Source organism: Thermomyces dupontii, assembly GCF_041956625.1.
Source record: "Thermomyces dupontii strain NRRL 2155 unplaced genomic scaffold VTN31scaffold_5, whole genome shotgun sequence".
In the NCBI taxonomy this organism is placed as follows: domain Eukaryota; kingdom Fungi; phylum Ascomycota; class Eurotiomycetes; order Eurotiales; family Trichocomaceae; genus Thermomyces; species Thermomyces dupontii.
In genome coordinates, this window is record NW_027192311.1 from 859,222 (window position 1) to 873,181 (window position 13,960).

General features: G+C 54.6%; 6 protein-coding genes across 6 annotated transcripts; 2 read left to right on the forward strand and 4 right to left on the reverse strand.

The window, feature by feature from the left end:
• Window positions 1–214: 214 nt before the first annotated feature.
• Window positions 215–2,015, reverse strand: VTN31DRAFT_5588 (uncharacterized protein; the record flags this gene model as incomplete). The annotated part of the gene is made up of 5 exons (XM_069406103.1): window positions 215–241; window positions 300–341; window positions 417–1,332; window positions 1,382–1,822; window positions 1,894–2,015. The coding sequence occupies 5 exons, from the start codon at window positions 2,013–2,015 to the stop codon at window positions 215–217; spliced, it is 1,548 nt and encodes a 515-aa protein (XP_069259745.1).
• Window positions 2,016–5,271: 3,256 nt separating this feature from the next.
• VTN31DRAFT_5589 (uncharacterized protein) lies at window positions 5,272–5,943 on the reverse strand (the record flags this gene model as incomplete). The annotated part of the gene is made up of 1 exon (XM_069406104.1): window positions 5,272–5,943. The coding sequence occupies one exon, from the start codon at window positions 5,941–5,943 to the stop codon at window positions 5,272–5,274; it is 672 nt and encodes a 223-aa protein (XP_069259746.1).
• Window positions 5,944–6,278: 335 nt separating this feature from the next.
• Window positions 6,279–6,827, reverse strand: VTN31DRAFT_5590 (uncharacterized protein; the record flags this gene model as incomplete). Its single annotated transcript, XM_069406106.1, has 1 exon — window positions 6,279–6,827. The coding sequence occupies one exon, from the start codon at window positions 6,825–6,827 to the stop codon at window positions 6,279–6,281; it is 549 nt and encodes a 182-aa protein (XP_069259747.1).
• Window positions 6,828–7,327: 500 nt separating this feature from the next.
• On the forward strand, window positions 7,328–8,556 carry VTN31DRAFT_5591 (uncharacterized protein; the record flags this gene model as incomplete). Its single annotated transcript, XM_069406107.1, has 2 exons — window positions 7,328–7,435; window positions 7,528–8,556. 2 exons carry the CDS (start codon window positions 7,328–7,330, stop codon window positions 8,554–8,556), a joined length of 1,137 nt encoding a protein of 378 aa, XP_069259748.1.
• A 104-nt stretch (window positions 8,557–8,660) lies between these two features.
• On the reverse strand, window positions 8,661–9,057 carry VTN31DRAFT_5592 (uncharacterized protein; the record flags this gene model as incomplete). The annotated part of the gene is made up of 2 exons (XM_069406108.1): window positions 8,661–8,870; window positions 8,923–9,057. The coding sequence occupies 2 exons, from the start codon at window positions 9,055–9,057 to the stop codon at window positions 8,661–8,663; spliced, it is 345 nt and encodes a 114-aa protein (XP_069259749.1).
• A 1,825-nt stretch (window positions 9,058–10,882) lies between these two features.
• Window positions 10,883–13,710, forward strand: VTN31DRAFT_5593 (uncharacterized protein; the record flags this gene model as incomplete). The annotated part of the gene is made up of 5 exons (XM_069406109.1): window positions 10,883–10,892; window positions 10,954–11,077; window positions 11,142–11,330; window positions 11,384–13,523; window positions 13,615–13,710. 5 exons carry the CDS (start codon window positions 10,883–10,885, stop codon window positions 13,708–13,710), a joined length of 2,559 nt encoding a protein of 852 aa, XP_069259750.1.
• Between the last annotated feature and the right edge of the window lie 250 nt (window positions 13,711–13,960).

Below are 13,960 nucleotides of genomic sequence, written 5' to 3' on the forward strand. Positions count from 1 at the left end.
GAGGATGCTTGGGCAGAGATTAGATATCTATACAAAGAATCAATTATCCAAGAATACATTCTCGGGTGAGAAGTAGAAAGTGTCCTTGTTCACATACCCAAGCAGGCAGCAAAGGGAAAAAAAAAAAAAAAAGAAAAGAGTTTAAAATAAAGAGGACTCCACAAGGCAAACTCGAAAAACTCGAAACCTACCCCCTACCCGCATACTAAAATCTTCAGAGGATGGTGTACATCACGCACATCTATCATCGCACATCAGTATCCGTCCGACAGGAACTGCTCCAGAGGGGAAGTACGTACTATAGACAAACCGTGAACCATGGCACACCAGAAATACACATTCTATACGCAAACCAACAACGTCAGAAGTCACGTAATAATGGAAGAAGGGGTTTGGAAAAAAAAAAAAGGACATACAAGGGCACTCCGGTACGGGCGCACAAACGGCAAGTTCTGCATCGCATACAAGGGCAACTGCTGCATCATCGCTGCCAGGGCATACCCGCGAAGCTTGTGCGTGATGCAGCCCATGATGAGCTCATGCAGGGCGGAACTGACAAAGAACGTGATGGTGAGCGCGGCCCATCGCGACAGGTGGTGCCGGCGCGCAGCTTGGTAGACGTGGCGCAACAGGAAGTGGTGGACGGGCAGGTTCCACCGGCGGGAGAACTCGAACCAGTCGCCCGCGTTCCACCAATCGGTGTAGAACTGGCGGTCGGCAAAGCGGGTGATCTCCGCGAACGCGTCGAGGACGAACTCCCAGAGGATGAGCCAGGAGAGGAGGAAGAGGGCCGTGAAGGGGAGCATGATGTAGATGGTGGCTGTGTGGAGGAGGACGCTGAAGTGGTTCCAGCCCTCGCCGGTGCTGATGGCTTTGATGCCTGCCGCTCGGAGCTCATCGCGGGACTCTCGGAGGGAAGGGATGACGAATTCTTCGGACAGGTGCGTCATTACGAAGACGCAAGCAAACACGGCGAACGCATTGAAAAGTACTCGGGACCACCGTATCTTCCCCGTCGTCCGTGGATACTCGAGCTCGTAGCACAGCGTCGGGCACAGCAGGTAATCCACGTAGTTGGCCAGCGTCAGGTTCTGCGGATAAGTCACATGGCCCAGCGGCGAGGTGAGTTCCATCACCAGCTTTTCGCGCAGTTGTTCATGGGCTGCAGCCGCTTTCGGCACTTTTTCCTGGTCCAGTTCCAAAAGGCGGCGCTGCGTCTCGCTGAGATGGCCATTGTAGAACGCGTACGAGTGGATCTTCATCAATATGATCATTGTGTGTAGGCTGAAAAACACATGTGCCGTCCATGTCCACTCCAGGTCAAATGGCAATCTTCTCCTGTCAGCAGCACACAAGACTTCGTCTCTCCATGGCGACGTACTTTGTCCAAAACGCCAACCAAGCGAGCTCGAACAAGCTCTGGACAACGATACCGCCACGGTTCCATCGCAACCACCCCATAGCCGACCGCACTTTGAGGTGAATCGGCAACACAAGGGCGGACGAGGCCACCATGGCCGCATCACCCAAGGCCAACTGCCGCAGGTTCGGCGTGAACAGTTTCCACACCTGACCACGAATCGGATACCCCGTGTTCTTAACATTGCGCAGACACGAGCTGGCCACCGCAATGGCCAGCACCACCCAAAATAGTCGATAGAAGCCGCGAAGGCTGCTGTTGTCGCTCTGCGCGTCGAAATATGACACGCGGGGAGCGTAGTCAATGGTGTGGAACAGACGATTCCGCGCCTGCACCTCCTCACGCGTGGACGAGGTCGATTGAGCTGGCGGCGCACCGTTCGGTGTGCCATTCGGGGTTTTGCTGGTGTTTATCATCAGATGGCCGGACTTTGGAGATTTTGAGTATGAATTGATCCAGTGTTCAAGACATACCCCGATATACCGTCCGCTATCTTCTGATCCTTCGATGAAACAGAGTCCCCGTCCACAAGCGAAACTGATGTCCGGAATCGGAGAGACCCCTTGGTGTCCGTTGAGATAGACGTTGTCGCCATTTCAAAACTAGATGGCTGGTGTTTGTCGAACAACGAGGAATTGATTCCTCGCTCCGGGTTCTCTGATGTCGGACACACTGAGCAGGGCAGAATTCAAAAGGAATCGAGGAATTCAGGCCTGGTCTCCGAATCTCTGCTCTCACACCGAGCAGGACAGAATTCAGAAGCTGACAAATTCAGGCCTGAATTCAATTGATCGTGTCTGCGATTGAAAGAGGAAGTAGGTTGGTGAACCCGTTTTGTTTCGAAGAAGTGCAAAGTCAGGTCCTTTTATTGGGCGCGTATCGACAGATAAAGTCTGATATAGGCTATTTATAATTCATTATTTTTTAATAATGAGCTTGGTCCCTTTTTAGACAGCTTCAACTGAGTGTAGTACATGTACTCGATGGGGCGGCCGAAGGCTGGGCAGAAACCAAACAACAAACAGAAGACCACGTGATCTCGACGGCCATGGGGAAAAAATTATTGTTCTCAGTCATGATGTCGACGACAGACGCAAGACACTGCTCGGTGTATGTGGATTGGCCAGCGTGAAAGGCGTGACGATGAAGCAGGATATTCGGACCGGAGTACGAGAGTAGTTTGGTATACCTAGTACCTATCAAAAGTATGGAAGACTTGATAGGTAGATTGGTACTAGGTACCTACTAGGAAGTCGGAAAGAACAGGCATTCCGGATGGAGGCAGTGGAGGATGTGTCCCTGCAATTCAACCCACTTTATAGACGTCTGGTCGCCTCAAGGGACACCATCCACGCTTCTGATGGTACCTGGAACAAGCGGAGTTCCCGATCGTGAACCATGGGCAGAAAGATGGACTCCGCCACCTGGATGGATTTCTCCGGGAGGACCAAAAGTAGTAGTATTTCACTGACTGACAATTTTCAATGAAGATCAGGAACACGGGGTAAAGGGCCATGCATGGCCGCGAACTGAGAAACAAGTATGCTGTTCCAGCTGGGAACTATGCTCGGCCTGGGCTGGTGCCGGGGTGTCGAGAGAAGGCGGCGTAGCAAGCTTGGTATGAGAGTTTCGTTGCATGGACCATGGCAAGGCTTGACCTCTAAGATTGAAGCATTCAAAATAGTAGTTTTCTGTCCACAAGATGTTCAGAATTCCTCACTGCAGTGCCATGGGTTGCTCCGAGTCCGCAGTGGTTCTTGATTTAGGACCACATGAAAGGAGATGGTAGAGACGCGGTTGGGCAATACAGGTTGGCATGGTCCCTGAAACCCTCTCAACGGTGGTTGACGAGTTCTGGACTGCCCGAAAATGCTGTTTTAAGCGCAAGGTCACTGCCTTGACCTTCCTCTGAGCCGTATGTCTCGAGAGAGTGAGAAGAGACCAAAGCAGCCCCGCGTCATGATGTGGGGTCTCGTATTAGGGTTTCGGTAGACGGGGAAAACGCACATAATTCAGAAAGCCCGGCGAGTCGTCCGATGAACCAAAGCAGGTACGCAGGAAACCGTGGATGATTGATCTTCGACAGAACACCGGGCCATATTGGCGAGATGTTGCAAAGAAACGGTTCCCTGGGCCAACAATTGCGGGGACATCTGTTCAATTTGAGAATACCATGACGGCTAAAACTCACGAGTGGTACTTGAGCAACTGACGCATGCATTGTCGGGTCGAATCAGTGAGTACTTATAGGCGCAACGTTGCGAGCACCGGGAAACAATTGCTTGATCTTGGGAAGAGATCATGACGGCTACTCGCAAGTGGCAAGTATTCATCGGCTGACCCAGGATCATTGGGACTTTCTTGGAACAGCGCAAAGACTGAAAGGTGCTAAGATTGCTAAGTCTTGAGAGCCAGCCAAGCTCGTCCTCGGGAATCAATTGCATTGGATCGTCCGGACTGAATCATTGAAGACGCCTAGTCGGTCCCATCATATTGAGGACTGCCAGATTCGAATGCAAACTGATAGTACATTTCATCACGTCGTTCTTGAGGGTAGATACGGGAGGAGGGACAGTCCACCGACAATGAACGACACGGAGTGCTACCTAATAAACGCCTTATATCTTCATCTGTGCTCTTCCCAACATGCTGATCAGTTGCCAGCAGCGATCATCAATAGACTACTTGATTTGGTTTGGTGCCGGGGAAGCTGATATTGGTCAGGGTCTAATCTACCAGCAATCAGATCGGCCTTGGAAACTCCCTCCCACGTATCGGAGGATAACACTTGTTTTCTGAAGATTGAAGGGTCAGAGTTATCTTTTTCTCCTGCATCTGTGGGCGAAATTCTGCCGGAGTCTTATCTGTCGTGCCATCCGTCGCCGTTGACAACCCGAGCTTGGTGAGAACAAAGGAACAAACTCGTAAGAGGTAGCACCTCAAAATATGCAAGACGAACAAAGCCGGCTGACGAGGGAGCGGATGATCTTCCGATAGTTAAGCAAACCACGAGCAAGGCGGCCGGAACTTTGAAAATTAGGATATCTGGCGCTGGTACTTCAACTCACGATCTGACAAATTTCAGCCATCACAACAGCAAGGTTTGGACCAGCAGTTTCCTCTCTCAATCTAAGAACTCATAAAGGCAGACCAAAGTATTAGATCCAGCATTAGAAAACAACCCTGAGCTCCATTATGTCCAAGCCAAAACCTTCCTGGAAACCACGGATAGGTCAAATGTGATAGTATGCGCTTGATTCCTGAAAGATGGGGGAGTAAGTACTAGTACTTAGGTACTCTTTACCATTCCCTTCGGAGCTGTGAGCATAACCTCTCCAGACTCCAACTGTGGACGATAGAACTTAAGAGCACGAGGTCAAGGAATGTGGGAGGGAACTCAGAAGTCCATGAACTTCAATGCTGTCCAGTCGTCCAGTGGGCTGAGCTAAAGGTTGACATCCGGCGAAGGTGATTGGCTGATGCACCGCCAAACGTTTATGCCAGGGCGGAACCCGGGGGCGCTGACGTAATCACTAACTCTCGGCTGCAGTGGCAGCGAGAATAGCGGCCTAGCGGCCGGAAAGCCAGTTGGCTTGACCGAACTGACGTCTGCGCAGCGACCGAAGCCGGAGCCAGAGGTTAAAGACAACGTTGTATGTACAGAAAGGAGCTATGTACAGGAGGTATGTACAGAAAAGAAGTATGTACAGAAAGGAAGTATGCGTCAGAAATGAACACGAAAAGCGGAGGATTATGTACATAAGGGCTCCTCCATGTGCTGCCCTCTGCGACGATCGTAGTCTTCATTGCGCATGCAGACGATGGGTGGCGTGTGTCTGTTCGCCATTTGCTCATAATCGAATGGCTCTTCGAACAGAATCGTCAAGGGTTTTCACGCGGGAGATGGCGACGTACTGTAGCCCGGTCGAGAATTCTCTGTCCGTTATGTTCAGAACAGCCCTCGGCACAGTGATTCCCTGCGCCTTGTGCACCGTAATCGCGTATGCAATCGTGACAGGGAATCGGCACCGAGAACATTCAACATTGTTATGCAAGAACTCCCTTCTCGATGGGAAGACCGGAACCAAAGGCTTTCCTTCCTCAGATATACTCAACGGTCTCCCATTACACCCGGGGAAGTGAATCAGAAGCGCCATCGGTTGTTGACTGCGTGGGTCGACAGTGTCCGGTGGCCAGACAATGTCTTCCAGCGTGCCGATGGCCCCGTTCACCAACCCGCGCTCAACCCAGATATTTTCAGTCAGCATGAACTGGCAGCGTAATGAGAGGCAAAGGTAGGCATGTAGGTTTCCCGCCTCGTCCTCTGAGGCTTGGCTAGCCCAGTTCCCCTCATGCACGGCCGAGATGGACAGCACTGGTTGACCGAGGGCCCGCAACCGATCCTCATTGTGTTGTCTGACGCGCTCCTTGGTAAAGTAAATTCGGAGGGCGTCATTGAAGGCCGGACTTTTATGAGGAACGACGCATTGAATGCGGCAGCAGAGCAACTCCCAGTCGTCCATCGTTACGCTGCGGTCACGCAGATGCTCGAGGGCGGTCCGAGAAGCTATTGAGCACTCATCCCGACCTTCCTGGCGCCTAACGGCGTCCAGTTCGATTGTGCGGTCGAAGAGGCCATAGACATAGGAGCCATTGACCGCGTCGGTATCCCTTCCTGGGATGTTTGTAGCGTAAAGGGGTCGGCCTCCAACTGGGGGCAACTGACAGAAGTCTCCGGCCAGAACGACACACAAGCCACCAAAGGGCTCCTCACTCTGCGCCGGGAAGATTTCCCGACAACGCCGGTCAATGTAGGACAGCTGTCGGAGATCCACGATGCTCTTCGTCGATGATCAGATCATGGATCGCCTTGAAAGTTGCCTGGAGGGCCTGCACTACCGCTGGCGTGAGAGATGGCAGCTCTGCCCTTCCAATGGGCAGGCGAAACAGGGAGTGTAACGTACGGCCCGCTGATGCCATGAGCGGCAACGCCAGTCGGGGCCGATCGAATGATTGGACACGGCCGGCCCCTCTCCTCCGCCATATCCTGCAGAGTTGCCGAGATCAGCATGATCACATGCGATTTGCCAGTTCCAGCCTTCCCATCAAGGTTGATGAGAAACTGGGGCGGCGACTCCTCGCACAGGATAACCCCGTAGTGGCTCACGAAAGACTCGTATAGCAGCCTTTGTTTCCACACCAGCGTCTCCGGGGATGCAGAACTGCGCGCGATCTCTGTGGCCGGGTCGGACGCCTTCAGGTCTTTCCAAAACTCCGACGTCAAGGAAGGATACTTGCCAACGTGGACTCCCCAGTCGTAGGAGCGGTCAATGTCGCGCGCACCAAGCTTATCCTGGGCGCCGTCAACCTCCGCGCCGTGCCCGGGCAGCTCCCCAGCCAAGTCCATCCAGGCCTCCCGGATGTCATCATCGTCCGAGTCGTCAAGCGGCTGCGACGGATCTGGTTCAGGAGGCTCCTCCTCGTCCAGGAAGTCGGCTGGATGCAGATGTTCGCGCTGACACGCCTCGAACGCATCCGTAAAAGAGCCATAGTGTTCCTTGATGTCGTCAATCCCCCGGAAATTCCAGAAAGGATGATCCGCCGCAGCATCTCCTTGTACGACTCGGTCTTCGCTTCGCCTTTACTGACGTACTTCGAAATGTCGTTGAGAATCGACTCCTTTCCAGTGCAGGGGTTCACGTCAGTGTTCGCCAACCACGCCATCGAGATGGTACGGGAGTAGCAATTCAGCCAGGCGTGGTTTCGCTGAGGATAAAACCGGTAATAGGAGCATCCCGCGGGTTTCTCCAGGTACGGGCGCTCGGTAGTTTCCATCAGAAACCGGAACCGGCAGTAGACTCGACTGGGGTCGTTCCGGTCCTTTCTCTGACAGTAACTATTGCACTTATGCCTCTGCACCCGGCTAACAATCGCGGAAAGGTGGCGAATGGAGTTTGTCTGGTCTTCAAAACGCAGACTGGAAAGGAGTCGATTCTCAACGACATTTCGAAGTACGTCAGTAAAGGCGAAGCGAAGACCGAGTCGTACAAGGAGATGCTGCGGCGGATCATCCTTTCTGGAATTTCCGGGGGATTGACGACATCAAGGAACACTATGGCTCTTTTACGGATGCGTTCGAGGCGTGTCAGCGCGAACATCTGCATCCAGCCGACTTCCTGGACGAGGAGGAGCCTCCTGAACCAGATCCGTCGCAGCCGCTTGACGACTCGGACGATGATGACATCCGGGAGGCCTGGATGGACTTGGCTGGGGAGCTGCCCGGGCACGGCGCGGAGGTTGACGGCGCCCAGGATAAGCTTGGTGCGCGCGACATTGACCGCTCCTACGACTGGGGAGTCCACGTTGGCAAGTATCCTTCCTTGACGTCGGAGTTTTGGAAAGACCTGAAGGCGTCCGACCCGGCCACAGAGATCGCGCGCAGTTCTGCATCCCCGGAGACGCTGGTGTGGAAACAAAGGCTGCTATACGAGTCTTTCGTGAGCCACTACGGGGTTATCCTGTGCGAGGAGTCGCCGCCCCAGTTTCTCATCAACCTTGATGGGAAGGCTGGAACTGGCAAATCGCATGTGATCATGCTGATCTCGGCAACTCTGCAGGATATGGCGGAGGAGAGGGGCCGGCCGTGTCCAATCATTCGATCGGCCCCGACTGGCGTTGCCGCTCATGGCATCAGCGGGCCGTACGTTACACTCCCTGTTTCGCCTGCCCATTGGAAGGGCAGAGCTGCCATCTCTCACGCCAGCGGCAGTGCAGGCCCTCCAGGCAACTTTCAAGGGGATCCAACGTTCGTGGCATCGGGTGCATGTTTCCATGACCTTCTGCTTCAGCGCAGCGTGGAACTTCTGAATGCAACCCCAATGCTTAGCATTCACTGCAGGGCCGTCGAGGTCGGAGGATGGATCGAGAGAGAACGCAGGATCAGGCTCCACAAAATGAAGGCGGTTCCTCGGGAGGGCGAGGAGTCAACCGGGCCAATGAGGGAGGGGGCCGATCCTCTAACGAAGGTTGTTTGTGAAGGGCAGAGCTGCCATCTCTCACGCCAGCGGCAGTGCAGGCCCTCCAGGCAACTTTCAAGGGGATCCAACGTTCGTGGCATCGGGTGCATGTTTCCATGACCTTCTGCTTCAGCGCAGCGTGGAACTTCTGAATGCAACCCCAATGCTTAGCATTCACTGCAGGGCCGTCGAGGTCGGAGGATGGATCGAGAGAGAACGCAGGATCAGGCTCCACAAAATGAAGGCGGTTCCTCGGGAGGGCGAGGAGTCAACCGGGCCAATGAACGCGGTGGAAGCGAAGCTCCATTGCCAGGAACCCCAGCTGCAGAAGCATTCGGATCTTCAGCTACATCCTGGAGAGGGCGAGGGACCAAACAGGGCAATGGACGCGGTGGAAGCGAAGCTCCACTGTCAGAGCGTCGACGCTTGCGGTACTGAGGGAATAATGAGAATCGGACGAACAGAGAGAGCGGGTGACAGACGTACATTGCCAGCGGCCTCGCGGTGTTTTCGACGGCAGCGGAAGCACATTTTCGTGTAGGTACCACCATCGGGGGCTTTGAGGGGAATGAACTGATCAAGAGGCAGAAGCCGACGGCAACGGGAGCAGTCCTTGGACATCTCGAATGGAAAGAACCTGTACAGGTCGAAAGTCGTGCACAACACGCGACACAGGAAAGAAAAACGATGGGCCGGCCGGATGTTTGATTACAAGACGCGAGCTAAGCAGTGAGTACGGATTATTGACCAATAGGAAAGCGAAAGACGCATAGTTATTCCTTGTTAGCCAATGAGAACGGCAAGGGCCAGTAGTAGCACACACTCAAGAAGCCAAACAGATTGAGAGGACGTAGCCAATCAGAATGAGAGAACCCAGCCAATCAGAAGGAGAATCTGCAGCCAATCAGAGTTCACAGCCCGGGGTGGCCGACGGTATATTGCTCGCTCGCTTCGCTCGCTGCGCAATTAGCTACAGTAGATCTCAACAGAAGATACCGGTATGGTCGTTGGCCTAGATATTCCAAAGTTCAGTTGCATTTGAGATAGTCTCTACGAGTAGACTCTCAGTGCCTGCTGGGTCAGTCAACGCCATCTGAATCTGGCCAGCACATCAAGGACCCAGAGTTTGTTCAGTTAGCTAGCTGAAAGGTTATGTTTGTTCTGTTATTCATACTAGAGTTCATCATCCGTTGGCCATCGGGTAGATGTCATTTGGGATATGCCAGCTGTTGCCCCGAGATCGAGTCCTTTTGCGCGATGCTGTCTGCGGGCAACGTTTGCCCTTTCTTATCTGGAACAAACCGATGAGACATTGAATCCCTATGAGGGCCAAGGCCAGTTTCGGCAAGAAAGAAGGGAAGAAAAGGTAACGACGGCCAAGTCTACGATGCAAGCCATGAGAGCGGAACTTGAAGCATGCAGCTGCTGTTTGACCTGCAGGGCAAGTTGAGTTTATCTTGCCCCAAGTGAACTGGAGTCTGATTATCGGTGCATGTACAATTAGGTGTGCATTGCTTCGAATTGTACCCTCGGAACATGGGCACTGAACCTTTTCCTGGGTATCAGCGCGAAAGAAATTCAAAGTTCCCTCGGTCGGCTATCACCAAAGGTGCAGTCGTGTCATCAACCCGGGAACCAGAAGGTAGAGCTCAATGACACTTCCAGGGACCTGGGGAGCAATCAAAGCGTCAAGAACGCATGGCCACAGAGAATACCGAGTGTCGTCAACCAGGACTCTCAAACCAGAGAGCACGCACCGCCGCTAGATCTCAACTGAACCGCCACGTCGCGAAGTTCAAGAAAGGTAAGGATTGAGTTACCGCCTTGTCTGGTATGGGTATGTAGTAGATTGCCCGACGGCGGCGGCGGCGTCGGAAACTCAGGTAGGCCTATCTGGAGATCGTGGTGATTCCTCCAGCAAGGGCGAGCATCGACGCTGGTAAGCCGGAGTGAGGGCTTCCACCTCAAAGTCGTCACCAACGATAGAAATTCTGCGCCTGTTCATGGGCCACCGACTGCTGACCAAACTCAGGCGGGAAAAGTTAGACTGCTCCGGTCTAAGCTTATCGCATGCAAGAGTCGAAGTCAAATTGTCTGATGCCACTATGCCGGTACGGCAGCGACCGAGACTGCAGTGCATGTAGCAGCATACTTCCCAGAGGAGTCCGAGACAAGACCGTACTAAATTGCCCATGGAGACGGTCGATCGCTTCGCATGTCTACCAAGAAGGACGGATGAAGTCGTCCTTGGCTGAGGTGATGTGTCCATTTCTACACCGCCTTCCAAAAGCAGTAGGTATATCGTAGTTCTTTATCTCAGTGCTCCACTGGAAGCCGACAGATTGCACTCTCCGAGTCCTCTCGGCCCATCATCCTTCCTTGCCCGGAACCATAAATAGGTTTCTGATCAGTTTGGCCTCGCCCCGTTTGGGGTGCCACGATCGCAATGACTTCCCGTGAGTTTCTCCGCCGCCGCGGCCAATATTTTCTCCCATACTGACCGGGACGGGACCGCAGTCAAACAGTTCATTCGCAACGTCCGTTCCGCCAAAACGATCGCCGATGAGCGGGCCGTCATTCAGAAGGAGAGTGCCGCCATTCGCGCATCCTTTCGGGAGGAGAGCCACGCTTCATCGGTGCGGTACGTTCCTGTAATCCAAGCGCGAATCCCGCGTTGCCGTCGCTGATTGAAAGCCGTGGACTAGGCGGAACAATGTCGCCAAGTTGTTGTATCTGTTCACACTCGGTGAACGGACGCATTTCGGTCAGATCGAGTGTCTGAAGTTATTGGCGTCGCCGCGCTTCGTGGACAAACGGTTAGGGTATCTGGGAACGATGCTGTTGCTGGATGAGAACCAGGAAGTGTTGACTTTAGTCACCAACTCGTTGAAGAAGTGAGTCCGGCTAAAGGCTGGTCGAAGATGCCGCAGAAAAGCTGACGGGCCAGTGACTTGAATCACTCCAACCAATATGTCGTTGGACTGGCCCTCTGCACGCTGGGCAACATCGCCTCCGTTGAAATGTCGCGAGATTTGTTCACCGAGGTCGAGACCCTGATTACGACCGCCAACCCGTACATTCGCCGAAAGGCCGCGTTGTGCGCCATGCGCATCTGCCGCAAAGTCCCGGACTTGCGGGAACACTTCATAGAGAAATGCAAAATGCTCCTGTCTGATCGGAATCACGGAGTCTTGCTGTGCGGGTTGACTCTCGCCATTGACCTGTGCGAGCAGTCAGAGGAGTCCGAGGATGGCCCCGAAAATGTGGTCGAGCAGTTTCGACCGTTGACGGGGCAGCTAGTCAAGGTGCTCAAACAGCTAACGACCTCGGGATACTCCCCCGAACATGACGTATCCGGCATCACCGATCCGTTCCTTCAGGTCAAGATCCTTCGGTTCCTCCGGGTGCTGGGACGCGGGGACGTTGCGACGAGTGAACAGATCAACGACATACTCGCCCAGGTGGCGACGAACACGGAGTCGACCAAGAACGTCGGGAACGCAATCCTCTACGAGACGGTACGCACGATCCTGGACATTGAGGCGGACTCGGGGCTTCGAGTTCTGGGAGTCAACATCCTCGGCAAGTTCCTGGCGAATCGAGACAACAACATCCGATACGTCGCGTTGAACACGCTGTTGAAAGTGGTGGCTGTGGAGCCCAACGCGGTGCAGCGCCACCGGAACACGATCCTGGACTGCCTTCGGGACCCCGACATCAGCATCCGGCGCCGAGCGCTAGATCTGAGCTTTACTCTGATCAACGAAAGCAACGTACGGGTGCTTGTCCGCGAGCTACTGGCGTTCTTGGAGGTTGCAGACAACGAGTTCAAGCCGACGATGACGACGCAGATTGGGATTGCGGCGGATCGGTTTGCACCAAACAAGCGGTGGCACGTGGACACGATGCTGCGGGTGCTCAAGCTGGCGGGCAGCTACGTCAAGGAGCAAATCCTGTCGTCGTTTGTGCGACTGATTGCGACGACGCCGGAGCTGCAGACGTACGCCGTGCAGAAGCTCTACGCGGCACTGCGGGAGGACATCTCGCAAGAAGGGCTGACGCTGGCGGCGGCATGGGTGATTGGGGAGTACGGGGACGCACTGCTCCGCGGGCAGAGCTACGAGGAGGAGGAGCTGGTGCGGGAGGTGCGCGAGAGCGACATCATCGACCTGTTCACCAACGTGCTCAACAGCACGTACGCGACGCAGACGGTGACGGAGTACATCACAACGGCAATGATGAAACTGTCGGCGCGGATGACGGATCCGGCACAGATTGAGCGGATCCGGCGGTTCCTGCAAGGGCGGACGGCGGATCTGAACGTGGAGGTGCAGCAGCGGGCCGTCGAGTACAGCAATCTGTTTGGCTACGACTCCATCCGGCGCGGGGTGCTGGAGCGGATGCCACCGCCGGAGATCCGCGAGGAGCAGCGGGTGCTGGGCGAGCCGACGACCAAGCGGCAGACCCGGGTACTGCGGGACAAGACCAAGAAGCCGGCCAAGCAGACGGAGCAGGATCTGCTGGTCGACCTGATGGGCGGTGCCGCGGAGGCGGCGCCCAGCACGACGGCGGCGCCGGAGGGGCCATCGCAAAACACCGCGGACCTGCTGGCAGATATCCTTGGTGGTGACACTCCAACCCCTTCGCAGAAAGCGCCCACAGCTGCGGCAGCCCCCAGCGGCTCAAGCGCCCTCATGGACCTCCTCGGGTCGAACGGGGCGGAACCCGCTGCCCCATCCCCATCCGCAACCCCAGCTGCGGGCCCGGCCTTGGCTCCTTCCGCCGGCGCCACTCCCACACCTCCTCCCGCCGCTGCCACCCCGCCCAGCGGAGGCAAGCCCGGCTACACCGCCTTCGAAAAGGACGAACTCGTCCTCACGCTGCACGTCCAACGCAGCAGCAGCGGCTCCGGCGCGCAGGTCTTGGCGCGGTTCCGCAACACCTCCGCCCTCAGCCGCTTCACCGGCGTTGGCTTGCAGGCTGCTGTTCCCAAGAGCCAACGATTGCAGCTCAACGCCATCAACAAGGCCGATCTGGATGCGGGTGAGGAAGGGGCGCAGTTGATGAAGATCGCGGCGAATAGCGGGGTAAGTCACTTACTTTTTTTTTCTGCCCTTTTTTTTGGCAGTTAACGGGCTATTGGGAGGGGGCCGATCTTCTAACGAAGGTTGTTTGTAGACTCTTCCGCCAAAACTTCGACTTCGGTTGCGGGTGTCGTTTAGTAAGGATGGCGCTCCCCCGGTGACGGAACAGGTGGATTGGACGGAGCCGTAGACTGCTTCTTTCAACAAATGAATCGTGTCGATCAGGGATATCGATGCTCCTCAAGTGCGGTACATAATATTATATACATACCTAGGTACCTAGTTATGTCGGTCTATTCTTCCAATGAATACCAATATGCGGCAATGCATGAAGTACTCCGTACTTTTTTAGAGTGAAGAAAAAAAAGTCGAGATCCCATTGATGAATGTATACAATACATCAGATCCCAAACATCCATCAAATAATCATCATCATCATC